At 49.4% G+C, this 20103-nt stretch overlaps 1 protein-coding gene across 4 annotated transcripts in view; it reads left to right on the forward strand.

Annotated features, from left to right (window-relative positions):
* The window catches only part of DENND2B (DENN domain containing 2B), a 197584-nt gene that overhangs the window by 103565 nt on the left and 73916 nt on the right, over window positions 1–20103 (forward strand). For all 4 annotated transcript variants that reach the window (XM_083164631.1, XM_083164630.1, XM_083164629.1 and 1 more), the window contains 2 exons: window positions 7283–8455; window positions 16752–16885. In XM_083164631.1, coding sequence (XP_083020757.1) covers window positions 7283–8455; window positions 16752–16885 — 1307 coding nt within the window. The remainder of the gene's footprint in view (window positions 1–7282; window positions 8456–16751; window positions 16886–20103) is intronic.

Genomic DNA, 20103 nt, shown 5'->3' on the forward strand with positions numbered 1-20103 from the left:
TTATAAAAGGGGAGCTATTGTTGGAGATAGAGGGCGGGATGTACTAAATGCGGTAATAACCCCATTATCTGTGTTTCTAACACATTTTCACATTTTCGCCGCAGGGCTCTAGGCCCCCCCATGACAGCTCTAGGCCCCCCATGTTTAAAACACGCATTGCAGTCCGCTGGCCCTGTGTGAGGGGCCTGTAGATCCCAATACTGTTTATAGCATAGGGTGCTTATAGGGCACATTCCCAAATGCTGCTGGCAGATAATGGCTGTGTCCGTGTCACCCATATTACTGTATATGTGATATGTAACTGTACCCAGGGCTGGCAACAAAAATCTTGGGGCCCAGCACACTGACATCTCTGGTGCCCCCAACCACGCACACTGATTTCTATTACATTGCATATTGAATGTATTTTTTTTCTTATTATTAATATTCACTATGCAATGTAATTGGGGCGCACAGCATTTTGTGTTGTGCAGTTCGTTGTGTTGTAAGATGTCATTCAACTTATAAGTATGAGTAGCCAGTCAGGTGAACAGTCTAAGCGGGGTAACTGGATTGGGTTCCAAGTAAGTTCCCTTCCAGGAATCCAGGTGGGCAGGCAGACAGCTGGCACCATAAAAACCACTGCTAGGGCTGCAGCCCCTGATCCCTCAGAGCCCTGGGGCCCCTCACAAGGCTGGGGCCCAGTACAAGTGTCCCCTTTGAACCCCCCTGTCGCCTGCCCTGACTGTACCCATGCCTGCTTGTCAGTGACTATTTGTCAGGTAATTCCGCTAGTGGAAAGTCCCTTATTTTCCAGGCATCTGCGTATTAATGTATATGTTATAGATTGAGGAGGCGGTGAGTCCGCAGTCCGGGGTAAATAACACATATGTCTAGTGTCTGTGTGATTCCAAAACACTGCCATCTGTTGGCAGCAAGTGAAACTACATCTACTAGCTTTTGAAGCATTTGCTTCAAGTGGGGGATATATAGATCCCCCATACACTGCTACTCACATATCTAATTTTTCCCGGCGGGTGGATAAAATCCATCACTTTATGTGGCGTATGGCGTATTTGATACCTGCTCCCTCATACCTGAAGGAGTTAATCTTTATTTAAACCTCTTAAAATAAATAACTTGCGGAGATTGACCCACCCTTTGGCAGGTTCCCTCTGTAGCCTCGGTACATTGTAACTTTAGGTATTACACACCTTGTACAGTGTATATGCAGGATCTGTGTACAGGTGTCTGGGATTCCAGCGTTGGGGGAGGACAGATAACAGCAGGTGAGGCTGCGGAGGTCAGTGTACAGTACAGGGGTATATGCAGGATCTGTGTACAGGTGTCTGGGATTACAGTGTTGGGGGACGGACAGATAACAGCAGGTGAGGCTGCGGAGGTCAGTGTACAGTACAGGGGTATATGCAGGATCTGTGTACAGGTGTCTGGGATTCCAGTGTTGGGGGAGGACAGATAACAGCAGGTGAGGCTGCGGAGGTCAGTGTACAGTACAGGGGTATATACAGGATCTGTGTACAGGTGTCTGGGATTCCAGTGTTGGGGGAGGACAGATAACAGCAGGTGAGGCTGCGGAGGTCAGTGTACAGTACAGGGGTATACGCAGGATCTGTGTACAGGTGTCTGGGATTACAGCGTTGGGGGAGGACAGATAACAGCAGGTGAGGCTGCGGAGGTCAGTGTACAGTACAGAGATATATACAGGATCTGTGTGCAGGTGTATGGGATTCCAGTGTTGGGGGAGCACACATAACAGCAGGGAGGCTGCGGAGGTCAGTGTACAGTACAGGGGTATATGTAGGATCTGTGTACAGGTGTCTGGGATTCCAACGTTGGGGGAGGACAGATAACAGCAGGTGAGGCTGCGGAGGTCAGTGTACAGTACAGGGGTATATGCAGGATCTGTGTACAGGTGTCTGGGATTCCAGCGTTGGGGAGGACAGATAACAGCAGGTGAGGCTGTGGAGGTCATTGTACAGTACAGGGGTATATACAGGATCTGTGTACAGGTGTCTGGGATTCCAGCGTTGGGGGAGGACAGATAACAGCAGGTGAGGCTGCGGAGGTCAGTGTACAGTACAGGTGTATATGCAGGATCTGTGTACAGGTGTCTGGGATTCCAGCATTGGGGGAGGACAGATAACAGCAGGTGAGGCTGCGGAGGTCAGTGTACAGTACAGGGGTATATGCAGGATCTGTGTACAGGTGTCTGGGATTACAGCGTTGGGGGAGGACAGATAACAGCAGGTGAGGCTGCGGAGGTCAGTGTACAGTACAGTGTATATGCAGGATCTGTGTACAGGTGTCTGGGATTACAGCGTTGGGGGAGGACAGATAACAGCAGGGAGGCTGCGGAGGTCAGTGTACAGTACAGGGGTATATACAGGATCTGTGTACAGGTGTCTGGGATTCCAACGTTGGGGGAGGACAGATAACAGCAGGTGAGGCTGCGGAGGTCCGTGTACAGTACAGGGGTATATGCAGGATCTGTATACAGGTGTCTGGGATTCCAGCATTGGGGGAGGACAGATAACAGCAGGTGAGGCTGCGGAGGTCAGTGTACAGACCAGGGGTATATGCAGGATCTGTGTACAGGTGTCTGGGATTCCAGCGTTGGGGGAGGACAGATAACAGCAGGTGAGGCTGCGGAGGTCAGTGTACAGTACAGGGGTATATGCAGGATCTGTGTACAGGTGTCTGGGATTCCAGCATTGGGGGAGGACAGATAACAGCAGGTGAGGCTGCGGAGGTCAGTGTACAGTACAGGGGTATATGCAGGATCTGTGTACAGGTGTCTGGGATTACAGCGTTGGGGGAGGACAGATAACAGCAGGGAGGCTGCGGAGGTCAGTGTACAGTACAGGGGTATATGCAGGATCTGTGTACAGGTGTCTGGGATTCCAGCATTGGGGGAGCACACATAACAGTAGGTGAGGCTGCGGAGGTCAGTGTACAGTACAGGGGTATATACATGATCTGTGTACAGGTGTCTGGGATTACAGCGTTGGGGGAGGACAGATAACAGCAGGGAGGCTGCGGAGGTCAGTGTACAGTACAGGGGTATATGCAGGATCTGTGTACAGATGTCTGGGATTCCAGCGTTGGGGGAGGACAGATAACAGCAGGTGAGGCTGCGGAGGTCAGTTCACAGTACAGGGGTATATGCAGGATCTGTGTACAGGTGTCTGGGATTCCAGCATTGGGGGAGCACACATAACAGTAGGTGAGGCTGCGGAGGTCAGTGTACAGTACAGGGGTATATGCAGGATCTGTGTACAGGTGTCTGGGATTCCAGCATTGGGGGAGGACAGATAACAGCAGGTGAGGCTGTGGAGGTCAGTGTACAGTACAGGGGTATATGCAGGATCTGTGTACAGGTGTCTGGGATTCCAGCGTTGGTGGAGGACAGATAACAGCAGGTGAGGCTGCGGAGGTCAGTGTACAGTACAGGGGTATATACAGGATCTGTGTACAGGTGTCTGGGATTCCAGCGTTGGTGGAGGACAGATAACAGCAGGTGAGGCTGCGGAGGTCAGTGTACAGTACAGGGGTATATACAGGATCTGTGTACAGGTGTCTGGGATTCCAGCGTTGGGGGAGGACAGATAACAGCAGGTGAGGCTGCGGAGGTCAGTGTACAGTACTGGGGTATATGCAGGATCTGTGTACAGGTGTCTGGGATTCCAGCGTTGGGGGAGGACAGATAACAGCAGGTGAGGCTGCGGAGGTCAGTGTACAGTACAGGGGTATATGCAGGATCTGTGTACAGGTGTCTGGATTCCAGCGTTGGTGGAGGACAGATAACAGCAGGTGAGGCTGCGGAGGTCAGTGTACAGTACAGGGGTATATGCAGGATCTGTGTACAGGTGTCTGGGATTACAGCGTTGGGGGAGGACAGATAACAGCAGGTGAGGCTGCGGAGGTCTGTGTACAGTACAGGGGTATATGCAGGATCTGTGTACAGGTGTCTGGGATTACAACGTTGGGGGAGGACACATAACAATAGGTGACCCTGATTCTATGCAGAGGAAATCCCAGGAAGTAGATTGCTGGCAAGACCACGGCTCGCCATAAGGTCAGTGCTGGTGATGATATTAGGGACTAGATGTATCAAGCATCAAAAAGTGATAAAATGGAGAGCCAGCCAATCAACTCCTACCGGTCATTTGTACAAACCCAGTCTATAGCATGGCAGGTAGGAGCTGATTGGCTGGCTGTTTATCATTTGTCCTTTACCTGGTCACAATTCAGTGAGAGTCCCATACAGGTGTGTGGGTGCGGCCAGATTTATTTACTCGGAATCAGAACATTCACCTGTCAGATTTCAGGGAATTTCATTTATCAACACCCATGGGGCAAGCCGAGTGGAACAGGTTCCAGAGACTGAAATAAATATTTTACTATTCATGAATCAGGTGATTGTTCTAGACCAGTTTTCTTAAACCCGGTCCCCTCAGAACCCTAGCAGCGCATGTTTTCTATATCGTCTGCTGGAGCACATGTCTCTTACTTGACTAATAAGATAGATTCATTATTCCCGGGGATACCATGAAAACATGCACTGCTAAGAGGATGCATTGTGATTCACTGTTCTAGACCTGTCAAAGCCTGACACCATTTTTCTAATTTCCCAATGACATTAACCTGGATTATGTTAACTGCATTGATGCTTATAATACCTTTCCCATCTGTTCCCTCAGCCTAGGTTATGGGCTTTTGCCATTGGTGTCCGCTGTTATGTGGGAAGAGTTTTGGGGTGTTATCGTTGCGGGCCTGTTGGATAAAGCGTACACCCTGTGTAGATTTATTCATCCTTGTGGACTTGTGCTATGTGAGTCGTCATTCAGTGGAGTCATCGGCTTGGCATTCGCTCAAAACCAACATTCTCAGAAAGGCGGTCTGAGGGGGAATAATAATGGCGAGCGGAGGCCTTGTTTGTTGAGCTGCAGAATCAGGAATTGGTGTTTGGAAAATGGAGATTAGGGGGTTTTCTCCTGACGTCAGCTTTCGCTGCGGGGACAGGTTAGGAAGCAGATAGTTCAAGGGCCTGAGTCATGGTGTGCGCAGGTACAAGCAAAGGTCTACCAGGCCGATTCAGACCGGATCGCAGGGCTGCGACATCTTGCAGCTCCGCGATCAGTTGGCCGCTTGAGGAGAATCCCTCCTCTGTGTGCGTCAGCGAATTGCATCGTAGCCGCACGAGGGGGGGGAATTGGTTTTGTAATCATTCACCATCGAAAGGAATCAACCCCCTCGTGTGCAGCTCCGCGTAAGTCAATACTTGAACACCCAGGGTGAAACGCTGGGCATTCCCATATGCTAATGGGGCCGTCCCATGTCCCCCCCCCCCACATTCCTCGGCTGATGAAAGAAGCCGCCAGCAGGCGCCAATTTACGCAAAACGCCTCACGCGGCAATAGCATATTATCGCACAGCAGCTGCAACAACTGCTCCCACCTCTGTATCATCCGCATTCTGCGGTAGTGGTGATATCCCCAATCTATTTATCTGGCCATCGATAAGCACAAACTGGGGCCCAGCACACTGCACAAGATGGCCGCCCGTATCCATGGTAACAGAATACTGGACCTGAGCAGAACATTTTAACTTTACAGTTAAATTGGGATTTCCTTCATTTCCTAAACGACTGATTTGTAGAGCGTTACGGTCCTAGGAATAAATCAGGGCTGCGGAGACATTTTTCTTCTAATCTTTACCATATTAGTCAGAGGCGACTCCAGTATGATGTCAGCCTCTGTGGAGCAGCCCCCAGTCTGGCGCTCTGTCAGCAGAATGTTGGTGCTCTGCATCGTCCGTCTCTTTACACCCCATCAATCCGTGCCGCAAACCGTTTTAGAAATGGACGTCTGGGCTTTGTCCTCCTGGGTATAGTCAGCCCGCGCAGGAGACACTAATCTGTAATGGTGATGTATCGTAGGAATTAAGTACCTGTGAAATAAAACTTGTACTACCAAGGCTTTTTAAGGCAGTGTATGCAGCTGCGGAGATCGTGTGCCCCAGATGGTCCTGATTTATTCAGGAAAAGAGATGCCAGCTTCATCAGGCAAAAATGTCCGAGCCTTTTACTCGCTGGCGTGATGTGACGCAACAACAAGCGGAATCCAGGCTACATTGCCATAGGAACCTATAATCCAATACTGTCCAGCTAATGTATATATAGCAAGTAATTAATACACTACAGACAGCTGCTGATATTCCAGAGAATTGTGCCATCAGCAACTTCCCGTAACCCTTTAGTGTATGGGGCCCTACAAGAGGACACCCCTATCCAGCTCATACTAGAACTGGGTTAGAAATGACGGTCAGACAGTCGGGATTCCGATGGTCAGAACACCGACATCGGAATCCTGACCTCCGGTACTCCGACAGGGGGTCAAGCTCAGATAAGCCCCTTGTGGGCTCCCTGCGCTCACCACGCTGCGGGCGTGGTGGCTCGCTGCGTTCGCCATAGTTTCTATTCTCCTTTATGGGGGTCATGGCCACAAGGGAGAATAATCTTGGTCAGTGGGGATCCCGACTGTCAGGCAGTTGAACAGTCGGGATTCCGATGCCGGTATACTGATTGTCTGGATGTCATCCGACACCCACTAGAATAAGCCCTCTCCTTGCTGGTCACCCGCGCATCTGTATCTGCCAGGACATAGACGCCCACTTGGTGAGTCTGCTGGGGTTGGTTCATATGGTTAACAGTTATTAGGTGGACCGGGTCTAGGTCGAACCAAAAGGTCAACATGCACATTGAAAAGTTTGACATGCAAATGATCGACACATGAAAAGGGCGACATGAGTTTTTTTAGGGTTTTGGGGTGCCCATTTATATCTTGTATGACATGGACTCCCAGTTAGTGTACCGCCTTTCCTTGCAGGGCTTGGTTTGGTCATCATGCTTCAGCCAGGTGTCACATATCTTGAAATGTATTGATGTCCAGCTCGTCTGTAGTGCCAGTGATGTCTGTAGTGCCAGTGACGTCTGTAGTGCCAGTGACAGATAGGAACCATTAATCATAACAACCTGCTGTTCTATTTCTCAGTTCCGTCATTCCTGCCATGGTGGCTCTCAAGCCACTCTACTGCAATGAGGTCTTCTGTCCTTTCTTGAAAGAACCAGCCCAACATCATTAAACTTTGTAAACATGGTGGAATCGAAAGATTTTGTTCATATATTTATTTTATGCAAATATATGTTATCTGTTTTATTCCCAAATAATGTTTTGTTCAGTATACATGTAGAGTAAATGTTTTTTGTTGTTGTCTTCTCCAGGTCTCAGTCGGTGTCTCCTCCACCTGTGTTGTCTCCAATCAGGACCCCATCCTATCCCCTCAGTGACAGCGAAGAGTTCTGCCGATCCAGCTGCATACCTAACACGAAGCTGGTCATCAAGGACTGGACCCTCAGAGGCCCCAATGTAAGAGACCCCCGTGTATGGTCCCCGGGCACAGACTCCTCAAACCACCTGTCAAAGTCCGTCAGCGTAGCTTGCTTGGATAAAAGACTTTCTGTATTTAAAGGCCCTGGTCAGAAGGAGAATGTGTTGGAGACCAAAGACAACGATGTGATAGGCAACTGCCAGTTGAATCGAAGTACTCTTTCCTTAGGGTCTGCGGCCAACCAGCGCAACCGGCCCCACAACAGAACCTCTGTGCGCTCACAAGTGCTAGACATCAGGCGCAAGATCTCAGAATGGGAATGCAGGCGAGATCCTTCCCCCCGGCTCAGCCTCTTTGTGGACAAAGGAGACCCGGGTGACAGGTCCACCAGTGAAGGATGTCCCAGCATGTTGGCGTCGCCGTGCAGTGAAAAGACTTTTGATTTTAAAGGATACCGGAGAATGAGCAGAACATTTTCCGAGTGCTCTTACCCAGAAACCGAAGAGGAGGAGACGTCGGAACGTGACTCTCTTCATAGGTTTGAAAGACGATCCAGCAGAACGGAGCCAGCCAATGCCTTCATCAGGGGACATTCCAGGAAAGAGTCTTCTGCGGTGCTCAACAGGATCCAAAAAATCGAGCAGGCGCTGAAGGAGAACCCTGGTATGGGCCTTCCTCAGCTGCCGAGCAGTTGTTTCAGTGTTGACCTAGGGAGGAAACGCTCCATAACTTCAGGTACTCCAGAGAGTCCTATTGACAAGTCTGGGAATGTAAATATTGTAAATGAACTGGAACATTTGAATGAGAAAAACACAAAAAACATACAGGGAAGTACTACAAATTCCAGCGGGCCCAACGCCGTCTCAGAGAGCCCCGGAGCTGAAGTCAATCCAGTCCCCAAACCAAAGCGGACATTTGAGTATGAGGCGGATAGAAACCACAAGAACAACCCTAATAATGGAATACCCTCTACCCCATCAGCTGTGTCCCCACCTCCACTCCCTTCCACCCCTGCACCACCTGTCACCAGGAGGCCAAAAAAAGAGCATCGCAAATCTCAGGGCAGGTAAGTTGTCTTTAGCATTAATTTAATCGATTTCTGATGCCATTATTTCAGGTTATATCTACCTACAATTTATATATAATTACCAGTATTCTTGAGAATGATGTAGGTACAGGATTAGATATTATAGGCACACACCAGTGGATGACTCTCATTATGAGCAGCACAGTCACTTATTCAGCGGTGTTGGTTTATTGAAGTACAGCCGTACTCACTGTTGTATGCACACTGGTGATGCATCAAAGCTTCATTGTAGTGGGGTTCTACACAGCTCACAAGCTGGTGAGCGTATGCTGCTTACAGGTAGTGGTGCAGGGCTGTTTGTAAATAGCTTTACACTGCATCTGCAAAGCCCCACCCCAAGTTTCTTATTGGCCCATGAGCAAAACAGCAAGAGCAGTTGATGAAACCATCAATGATCTTCTATCGCGTAGATCGTTAACATCAGTTCAACATTTATTTATTAACAGTTTATTATATAGCGCACACATATACCGCAGCGCTTTACAGAGAATATTTGAACATTCACATCAGTCCCTGCCCCAGTGGAGCTTACAATCTATATTACCCACACACACATTCATTCTAGGGCTAATTTTTGTTGGGAGCCAGTTAACCATGGTGGGAATCGAACCCTTAGCGATGGGAGGCAGCAATGCTAACCATTACACCGTCCGTGCTGCCACTACATAAATTGTAACCGTTGCTAGAAGCAAGATGGTGCAGTTACATGGTGCAGCAGAACATAAGATTGGAGGACAGCCATCCCTGGGTCCTAGTGTCTGGCAAATATTCACAGGAGGCAGTATTTGGCTTCTCTTGGCATCAACTTACTTGTAAGACAGTGGAAGACCATGTTTGTTTCAATGGTTGGAATGTTAGCAGCCGCACAGTAATTATGTATGCTCATCGCCCAAACTCAATGCACAGATTTTAGTGTTCCTACTTTAGGTCGCTTTGGAGCAAGCATGGACGCCAGCAGCCCTCGCTGCAGCCCTCGCTGTAGCATAACTTAGGTGTTAGCAAAATTTTTGATGGTTTTAGTAGTTGGCGGAGTGTGTTTGGCACTAGGTTACTGTATGACACCATCACAAAATATACACAGTATATATATATGTTGGAAGGCTGTACTTGATGCGATTGTTGGGTAGAGGCTACAGTCAGACCGACACAGAAATCCACTGTTCCCGGCTGTGCATGTACTACTGCCATCTGAGATAGAATGCTGGAATCTCAGGCATCCCTGGAAATGTGACCGTACTCAGATTCTCTATGGAAATAGAATCCTACTGTATTTTATTGAAACATGTTCAAACAAAGCATGTGATTGACATCTGGACAGACAAACTCCCGCTGCTGTCATAACTGCAAAGAGATTAGAACTGATTTCATTACAAATTAGTTAACACACAGGGCCTGAACATATCATGTTACCATGCAAGGTTGGCAAAAGCATGGCGTTTTCTGTGCAGGGTAAATACTGTCTGCTTTTGCATGCAGCCCGTAGATGTTAGACAGCAATTTAGATTTTAGTTTGAACACACCCCACCATGCTTATACAGGTGTAATTTTCCGAATGGCTCTCCGGGTGAAGCCTGGAGAGACACAAATGAAAGAATGGGAAGGCGAGAGAGAGGCTGACGTCACATAGCCACGCCCCCTTTTCACTAAAATTTTATATGTAAAAATTACACCATTTGCGCCTTTTAACCCTGCGCCTCCCGGGAGAGACACAAATCTAGCATTTGTTTCGGCGGGGAGGGGGGTGCACAGGCTACATGGAGCATGCAGGAAATTTTCCCATCTTCCCAGGGGGGACCGGGAGGGGGACACGATTTTTGTGGGTAGAATTTTAAAAAAATTCAAAAGACAAGCTGGTCGTTGATTGGCTGAGAGTGTACTGCCGGCTCCCCCGCTACCTGCCCAGGAGCCACCGCTGCATAGTCACCCCCACCCCCAGGCGTTCAGCGCAGCCCGGCACCCGCCGATCACTTTTGACATATCGGGACATAGTGGAATCAACACATGTGCCACTGATCGGTCCGATCCGATAGATTTTATGTGCAGGACTTTCAATCTCTAGGGTCCGACCCAATGTGCACGGGACCGCGCATCAGGTCGGATGGGATGTCAAACACGTACGATTTGGGCCGGTTTCTTGGCCATATCCATGAGGATCGGGTGAAATCGTCCCACATCAGACTAGTGTAGGGGCACCTTAACTCTCTCAGCACCTGTTACATCTGCCCCACCTCATAGTTAATGAAGAGAAGCCTGGAAACATGTCACCCAACGGATCAGTTCTTCATATCCATTGTAAGTGACCTTCATATATTTCTCACTCTGGGCCTAGTTCAGACCTGTACGCCAGGCGGCGCATGTACGCAGCCTACCGTACAGGTAAACACCACCCGGCCGAACACCCGCCCCCCTGCCGCACTAATCCCCTCTCTAACATGTGAGGGAATGTGTTCGCTAAGACACGCCCTCGCATGCGGCTGAACGGGATATAAATCATTCAATGATCGCACGCATGCACAAACCCTGAACATCGGGGAAGGGGAGGAATTCGGTCCCTAGGCATCAGGATCCCTAAATAATGAAATATAGTACACGTGAATCCCTGCGGAGAGGGTGAGACATGCAACGCAGGAGGAGAGATCAGTTCCCCCGGGAATTCATTATTATGTTTAGACTGTGTAACTAACCTAATAATCCTTATCTGGACGGATGTGGGACGCGCTCTTTCCTCATTGTCCCATATCTTCATCTCTAGGAAATAATGAACAAGCAGCAGCTCATGTATTATATTACCTAAGGAATAAAACCTTTTCCCTAGAAATCCACTTATTGGATATGGCTGAGGAAAGATGGCCCTCCACACCCAGATAAGCGTATTCATTGTTATGGCTAATAACGCAGTCTACATTTATCACTGTGGCCCTTATTCAGATCTGATCGCAGTACAATTTTGTTCGGAAAATGGGCAAAACCACGCTGCACTGCAGGTGGGGCAGAGCGAACGTGCAGAGAGAGTTAAATGTGGGTGGGGTGTGTTGAAATTGAAATCTTAATTGCAGTGTAAAAATAATGCAGCCAGTATTTACCCTGCACAGAAACAAAATAACTCACCCAAATCTAACTCTCTCTATAGATGTTACATCATGGTTGACGACTTTCTGGCTGCCATCTCCGGTAGAGGGCAGACAGCTCAGTATGGCAGAGGGCGGGGCCAAATCCGGGAGGTAAAAGGGGCTGTGCGGGGGTGGAGCCACGAACGTGATGTACAGTTTAGGGGAGTGGCTAGAGCGGTCACGTCATTTGACCACGCTCCCAACGTGCAATGCCGTTATTTTATGCATTGCACTGCAGGGAGCGGGTTTAAATGACGTGATCGCGTCATTTCACCCAAGGACCCCCCCTGCCGAGGGGAGGTCCGCTGGAGATGCAGGACAATGCGGGAGGGTTGCCGGCCATTCCGGGAGGGTAGGCAACCCTTTGTTACATCTGCCCCACCTGCAGTGCAGCATGGTTTTGACCATTTTCTGAACAAATTTGTACTGCGAACAGATCTGAATAAGGGCCTATGGGTGAGATGTAGCACAGCTTGGAGAATGTGAAAAAGTGGTGAGCGATAAAATACCAACCAATCAGCTCCTGACATTTTTCAAATACAGCCTGTAACATGACCGTTACAGATGGGTCCCTTCCTGTTGCTGCTGCGTTGTGTACACAATGGGGAGCGTGGCTTATCCTGTGGTCTGTGTACAGTAATTACAGGTTAATCAGGTTACGTTATGAGGACTGTGGCCGGTCTATGTAATTAATGATCAGATGGAGGTATGAGGAGTGTGGCTTATCCTGTGGTGTGTGTAACTACTGATCAGGTGGAGGTATGAGGAGTGTGGCTTATCCTGTGGTGTGTGTAACTACTGATCAGGTGGAGGTATGAGGAGTGTGGCTTATCCTGTGGTGTGTGTAACTACTGATCAGGTGGAGGTATGAGGAGTGTGGCTTATCCTGTGGTGTGTGTAACTACTGATCAGGTGGAGGTATGAGGAGTGTGGCTTATCCTGTGGTGTGTGTAACTACTGATCAGGTGGAGTTATGAGGAGTGTGGCTTACCCTGTGGTGTGTGTAACTACTGATCAGATGGAGGTATGAGGAGTGTGGCTTATCCTGTGGGCTATGTAATTAATGATCAGATGGAGGTATGAGGAGTGTGGCTTATCCTGTGGTGTGTGTAACTACTGATCAGGTGGAGGTATGAGGAGCATGGCTTATCCTGTGGTGTGTGTTATTAATGATCAGATGGAAGTATGAGGAGTGTGGCTTATCCTGTGGGCTATGTAATTAATGATCAGATGGAGGTATGAGGAGTGTGGCTTATCCTGTGGTGTGTGTAACTACTGATCAGGTGGAGGTATGAGGAGTGTGGCTTATCCTGTGGTGTGTGTAATTAATGATCAGGTGGAGGTATGAGGAGTGGGGCTTATCCTGTGGTGTGTGTAACTACTGATCAGGTGGAGGTATGAGGAGTGGGGCTTATCCTGTGGTGTGTGTAATTAATGATCAGGTGGAGGTATGAGGAGTGTGGCTTATCCTGTGGTGTGTGTAACTACTGATCAGGTGGAGGTATGAGGAGTGTGGCTTATCCTGTGGTGTGTGTAACTACTGATCAGGTGGAGGTATGAGGAGTGTGGGACCATGTAACTACTGAACAGGTGAAAGTGTGAGGAGCACTGCTGGACTTCTTATGCGGTCTGTGTAATGATCAGGTGAAGATTTGAGGCGCATGGCCGGGCTTGTCCTGTGGTCCATGTAAGTAATGGCCTGGCTTCTCCTGTGGTCCATGTAATTAATGATCCTGTGGTGGTATGAGGAGCATGGCGGCTTCTCCTGTGATCCATGTAATTAATGATCAGATGGAGGTATGAGGAGTGTGGCCGGGCTTCTCCTGTGGTCTGTGTAACTACTGATCAGGTGAAGGTATGAGGAACATGGCCGGCTTCTCCTGTGGTCTGTGTAACTACTGATCAGGTGAAGGTATGAGGAGCGTGTCCGGCTTCTCCTGTGGTCTGTGTAACTACTGATCAGGTGAAGGTATGAGGAGCATGACCGGCTTGTCCTGTGGTCTGTGTAACTACTGATCAGGTGAAGGTATGAGGAGTGTGGCCGGGCTTCTCCTGTGGTCTGTGTAACTACTGATCAGGTGAAGGTATGAGGAGCATGGCCGGCTTCTCCTGTGGTCTGTGTAACTACTGATCAGGTGAAGGTATGAGGAGCATGGCCGGGCTTCTCCTGTGGTCTGTGTAACTACTGATCAGGTGAAGGTATGAGGAGCATGGCCGGCTTCTCCTGTGGTCTGTGTAACTACTGATCAGGTGAAGGTATGAGGAGCATGGCAGGCTTGTCCTGTGGTCTGTGTAACTACTGATCAGGTGAAGGTATGAGGAGCATGGCAGGCTTGTCCTGTGGTCTGTGTAACTACTGATCAGGTGAAGGTATGAGGAGCATGGCCGGGCTTCTCCTGTGGTCTGTGTAACTACTGATCAGGTGAAGGTATGAGGAGCGTGGCCGGCTTCTCCTGTGGTCTGTGTAACTACTGATCAGGTGAAGGTATGAGGAGTGTGGCCGGCTTCTCCTGTGGTCTGTGTAACTACTGATCAGGTGAAGGTATGAGGAGTGTGGCCGGGCTTCTCCTGTGGTCTGTGTAACTACTGATCAGGTGAAGGTATGAGGAGTGTGGCCGGCTTCTCCTGTGGTCTGTGTAACTACTGATCAGGTGAAGGTATGAGGAGTGTGGCCGGCTTCTCCTGTGGTCTGTGTAACTACTGATCAGGTGAAGGTATGAGGAGTGTGGCCGGGCTTCTCCTGTGGTCTGTGTAACTACTGATCAGGTGAAGGTATGAGGAGTGTGGCCGGCTTCTCCTGTGGTCTATGTTATTAATGATCAGGTGAAGGTATGAGGAGCATGGCGGCTTCTCCTGTGATCCATGTAATTAATGATCAGGTGAAGGTATGATGAGTGTGGGACCATGTAACTACTGATCAGGTGAAGGTATGAGGAGTGTGGGACCATGTAACTACTGATCAGGTGAAGGTATGAGGAGTGTGGCCGGCTTCTCCTGTGGTCTGTGTAACTACTGATCAGGTGAAGGTATGAGGAGTGTGGCCGGCTTCTCCTGTGGTCTATGTTATTAATGATCAGGTGAAGGTATGAGGAGCATGGCGGCTTCACTTGTGATCCATGTAATTAATGATCAGGTGAAGGTATGATGAGTGTGGGACCATGTAACTACTGATCAGGTGAAGGTATGAGGAGTGTGGCCGGGCTTCTCCTGTGGTCTGTGTAACTATTGATCAGGTGAAGGTATGAGGAGTGTGGCCGGCTTCTCCTGTGGTCTGTGTAACTACTGATCAGGTGAAGGTATGAGGAGTGTGGCCGGCTTCTCCTGTGGTCTGTGTAACTACTGATCAGGTGAAGGTATGAGGAGTGTGGCCGGGCTTCTCCTGTGGTCTGTGTAACTACTGATCAGGTGAAGGTATGAGGAGTGTGGCCGGCTTCTCCTGTGGTCTATGTTAATAATGATCAGGTGAAGGTATGAGGAGCATGGCGGCTTCTCCTGTGATCCATGTAATTAATGATCAGGTGAAGGTATGATGAGTGTGGGACCATGTAACTACTGATCAGGTGAAGGTATGAGGAGCATGGCAGGCTTGTCCTGTGGTCTGTGTAACTACTGATCAGGTGAAGGTATGAGGAGTGTGGCCGGCTTCTCCTGTGGTCTCTGTAACTACTGATCAGGTGAAGGTATGAGGAGCATGGCCAGCTTCTCGTGTGGTCTGTGTAACTACTGATCAGGTGAAGGTATGAGGAGCATGGCTGGCTTCTCCTGTGGTCTGTGTAACTACTGATCAGGTGAAGGTATGAGGAGCATGGCAGTCTTGTCCTGTGGTCTGTGTAACTACTGATCAGGTGAAGTTATGAGTAGCATGGCCGGCTTCTCCAGTGGTCTGTGTAACTACTGATCAGGTGAAGGTATGAGGAGCGTGGCCGGCTTCTCCTGTGGTCTGTGTAACTACTGATCAGGTGAAGGTATGAGGAGTGTGGCCGGCTTCTCCTGTGGTCTGTGTAACTACTGATCAGGTGAAGGTATGAGGAGCATGGCCGGCTTCTCCTGTGGTCTTTGTAACTACTGATCAGGTGAAGGTATGAGGAGTGTGGGACCATGTAACTACTGATCAGGTGAAGGTATGAGGAGTGTGGCCGGCTTCTCCTGTGGTCTGTGTAACTACTGATCAGGTGAAGGTATGAGGAGCATGGCCGGCTTCTCCTGTGGTCTGTGTAACTACTGATCAGGTGAAGGTATGAGGAGCATGGCCGGCTTCTCCTGTGGTCTGTGTAACTACTGATCAGGTGAAGGTATGAGGAGCATGGCCGGCTTCTCCTGTGATCCATGTAATTAATGATCAGGTGAAGGTATGAGGAGTGTGGCCGGCTTCTCCTGTGGTCTGTGTAACTACTGATCAGGTGAAGGTATGAGGAGCATGGCCGGCTTCTCCTGTGGTCTGTGTAACTATTGATCAGGTGAAGGTATGAGGAGCATGGCCGGCTTCTCCTGTGATCCATGTAATTAATGATCAGGTGAAGGTATGAGGAGTGTGGCCGGCTTCTCCTGTGGTCTGTGTAACTACTGATCAGGTGAAGGTATGAGGAGTGTGGCCGGCTTCTCCTGTGGTCTGTGTAACTACTGATCAGGTGAAGGTATGAGGAGCATGGCCGGGCTTATTCTGTGGTCTGTGTAACTACTGATCAGGTGAAGGTATGAGGAGCATGGCCGGCTTCTCCTGTGATCCATGTAATTAATGATCAGGTGAAGGTATGAGGAGCGTGGCCGGCTTCTCCTGTGGTCTGTGTAACTACTGATCAGGTGAAGGTATGAGGAGTGTGGGACCATGTAACTACTGATCAGGTGAAGGTATGAGGAGTGTGGCCGGCTTCTCCTGTGGTCTGTGTAACTACTGATCAGGTGAAGGTATGAGGAGTGTGGCCGGGCTTCTCCTGTGGTCTGTGTAACTACTGATCAGGTGAAGGTATGAGGAGCGTGGCCAGACTTCTCCTGTGGTCTGTGTAACTACTGATCAGGTGAAGGTAGGAGGAGCGTGGCCAGACTTCTCCTGTGGTCTTTGTAACTACTGATCGTGGCCGGACTTCTCTTGCGCTCTGTGTAATTATTGCTCAGGTGAAGAATAGAGGCATAGCAATATCTTCTAACTTTTCTTCTCTCTTTTCTAGAAAGTCTCTGGAGTTTGAGGATGCCTCCAGTGTCCAGTCCGTAGGCTCACCCTCACCAGTAGAGAATGGTACTGAGAAAAAGCACCGCTCCAGTAAAAGCACTTTAGAGGAGAACGCCTATGAAGACATTGTGGGTAGGAAGATCAGCTTCACTCATTATTCTATTGTATAACAACAATCTCCAACCTCGTGATAACAAAGAGGCCTCAGTATGGAACAGGTCATTAGGGATAACCCATGGGCCGTACCATACAGTTCCATGTTTGCCTGGAGATTAGCCGAACAACAGGAACCAGAGGAGTGATGCAGCTCCAACGATGGTGTCAGTCCATCGTCTCAGCCAAACATGAAGCGAGAGTGTGTTAATTACTCATGTTACATGGAAACCCCAGTGGGATCCTGTATTGGAAACACATTGTCTGGTCAGCAGTTGTCGAGCTTTATAAATATTACGTTTTGGCTTCATATCAAGAGTTATTTTTATAAATCAGAGCAGGAGACGCAGAGGAGATATCTCTCCGATAGCTGCCGTCTAGGAGTCCTCTGGAAGGTTCCAGTGTTTATTCTCCCAGTGTCCTGGATAAACCATCCTCTGTCTCGCTGATTGCAATCTCCCTCTCCTGTATACTTGTAATCAGATTTTAATATTCTTTTGCTTAGTGATCTTAGTGCTCTGGGCTTTTTCTCTATCCGTTTGTGAATCTTTCAGCTTTTATTTGTTGCAAACAGGAAAAATTACTTTTCAAACGTAGCTTTTATTGCGCTGGTAAGATCACATGTCGCGGGGATGACAGGGAAGTAATCAGATCATGAATCTGCCTTTGTTCTCCGTTGTCCATAATATTCCAAACATCCAGACGACCCCGATCTCTGCGGATGCCGGACAGTTTCCCGACAGTCATTACCCCGACACTCGGGGTCCCGACGGCCACCGGCTATTCTCCCTTGTGGGGGTCCACGACCCCCATAGAGGGAGAATAGAATAGGTGGTGAGCGTAGCGAGCCCGCAAGGGGCTTTGTTACGCTTGCCCCGCTGTCCGGCCAGTCGGGATCCCGATGTCGGTTAATGACTGTTGGGATCCCGACTGTGGGACCATATACCACACCCGATCTCTGCTCCCTTATGGTGACCTCAAGAGTTTGGGGTAAAAAAAAAATCATTTTTTTTTAATTCTATGAAGTGTCATATTATTTTTAGCTAAAAAGATACAGCACATAAATGTATTTTTAATAAAAAAAAATTTTTTTACATGACGTCAGCAGGGGGTGGGGACACGCTCATTAATATTCACTGCACTGGGTCCCGCTCATTACATATGCATGGAGCAGGACCGGCACACCTCCCTGCCTGCCCTGTCTCCTCTGTGCCACAGAAAACACCCCGCCAGGCCCCCTCCTCCCTGCCGTCCCCCCTGCTGCTGTGTGCGGTGCTGGCAGGGAGGCTGCCAGCCCCCTGCCTTCTGCCGTCCTCCATTCACCGGGGAGGTTGATTCTCGCGGTCAGGGGCAGTGAGCCCCTGACCCGTTGAATAGTATGGAAGAGGGGCTGGCGGCAAAACTGGGACCCCGGCGAATCACGGCGAGCACACGGCAAATCCAAAATGCCGTGCGCTCGCCGTAGCATTGAATAATAGCCTCAACTGTGCACTTTCTTATCTCCTACTGTCTTATTTTCACAGGACCGTCCTGACTTTCTGGGATGGTGCCACATCCCGTCCAGGGCTGGCAGTGTCCCGCGGTGGGGGGACTGTTGGGAGTCCACCCTATCACCACAGCAAAGCAGCAGTGAATATACACTGTGCACATGCATACAGCATCTATTCCTGCAGGCAGAGGGGCTGGGGGCATGGCCAGCAGCTCAGAGCCGCTGGCCATGCCCCCACAGTGATGAAATGGGGGCGTGGCCTTATGACGTCTTATTTGTGTAGCACCTTCTAAAAGATAATAGATTATGATTGGTTGCTATGGGCAACATCTCATCGTCAATAGAACTCCCATCTTAATATGTTTACCCCTATATGTTTGATTAAGTGCAGCAGCCATGCTCTAATATTCTAACACACCTGGGGGCGATAAAGGTCGCGCGCGTGCACAAATGTCAGTCCGTCGCTTGGCACAAGTCAACGCAGGCGCGGCGTAGCCTGGGACTTATTCAGTGCTGCGATGAAAGACAGGCACATCCGGGCTGCAGCTGACATCACAAACCCTCCACTAATGTAGGGTACACACCAGGACGACCCGCTCACGATGCACATCGTGAGCGTGTCGTCAGTGTCTCGTCCGACCCGCTCACGGTGACGCGGGGGGGGCACGACCCGCTCACAATGTGCACCGTGAGCGGGTCCGATCCGATGGCGACCCGCACCCGGCTGTATGGTCGTCATTGAGATCCTACCTGCAGCAGGTAGGATCTCAATAACGACCGACCGACCCGCGGGACCGCGCATCGGATTGGTATCGGTCCACACCAGGTCAGAAAAGGGCCCAATCAGCACACAATCTACCAGTGGCGTAAGTTCGTTCCAGTTGCCCGGAGGCAAGATATATATTGGTGCCCCCCCACACACATACAACCCTATATAACCTTATATAAAATATATATTTCTGTTCAGATAGATAGATAACACATATATATTTCAGAACTCAGCCACAGAAGCAATATCGTTGGCTTTTAAATAACTGATTTAAACTTACAGGGGGAGGAGAGGTGCCCCCTTGGGAGCAGGAGCCCGGCGGCAGATGACTCCATTGCCTCCTAGAGTTCTGCCTCTGCAATCTACATCCAATTGATCGGAATTGGATCTAGATTGTGGGGATCGGGCCCTAGTCGTCCTGGTGTGTACCCAGCATAAGCCGGCTGGGCACGCCTCTGTTTTCCCTGACACTCCCACTGGTCTCCTAGACATGCCCACACTCTGTCAATCACCTTGTAAATGGCCAGGAGTTCATCACAGGACAGCCTTGCGCATGCGTACTGTGAACCATATTACTGAACCAGGCTTTCTCTCCCTGCTTTGAAATAGTGCAATGGTAAGGGTCATGGGTATAAGAAATAAGATGAGTTTAAATAGCATATATCTGTATATACATTCCTACTGTGCTGTAACCACTAGCAACCAATCAGTCTAGTCAGTGTTTGAGTCATTTTTAAGGTTCATGTTGTGTAGGAATCAGCTGAACCTTCCGTGCGCTTGGTCAGGAGGCCGCGTGATCTCATCACTCCGACATGTGACCTCAGAGACCGCACAATGGCTCCCTGCAGGGAAATGTCATTTCTATTAAACCTCCAGAAGTCAGAGGAGAGTGAAATCCCCGAGATCCAGAGCAGTCGCTGCATTTTCCCCGTCTTAAAT

This window comes from Crinia signifera, chromosome 11, assembly GCF_055691185.1.
Source record: "Crinia signifera chromosome 11, ASM5569118v1, whole genome shotgun sequence".
NCBI classification, from domain to species: domain Eukaryota; kingdom Metazoa; phylum Chordata; class Amphibia; order Anura; family Myobatrachidae; genus Crinia; species Crinia signifera.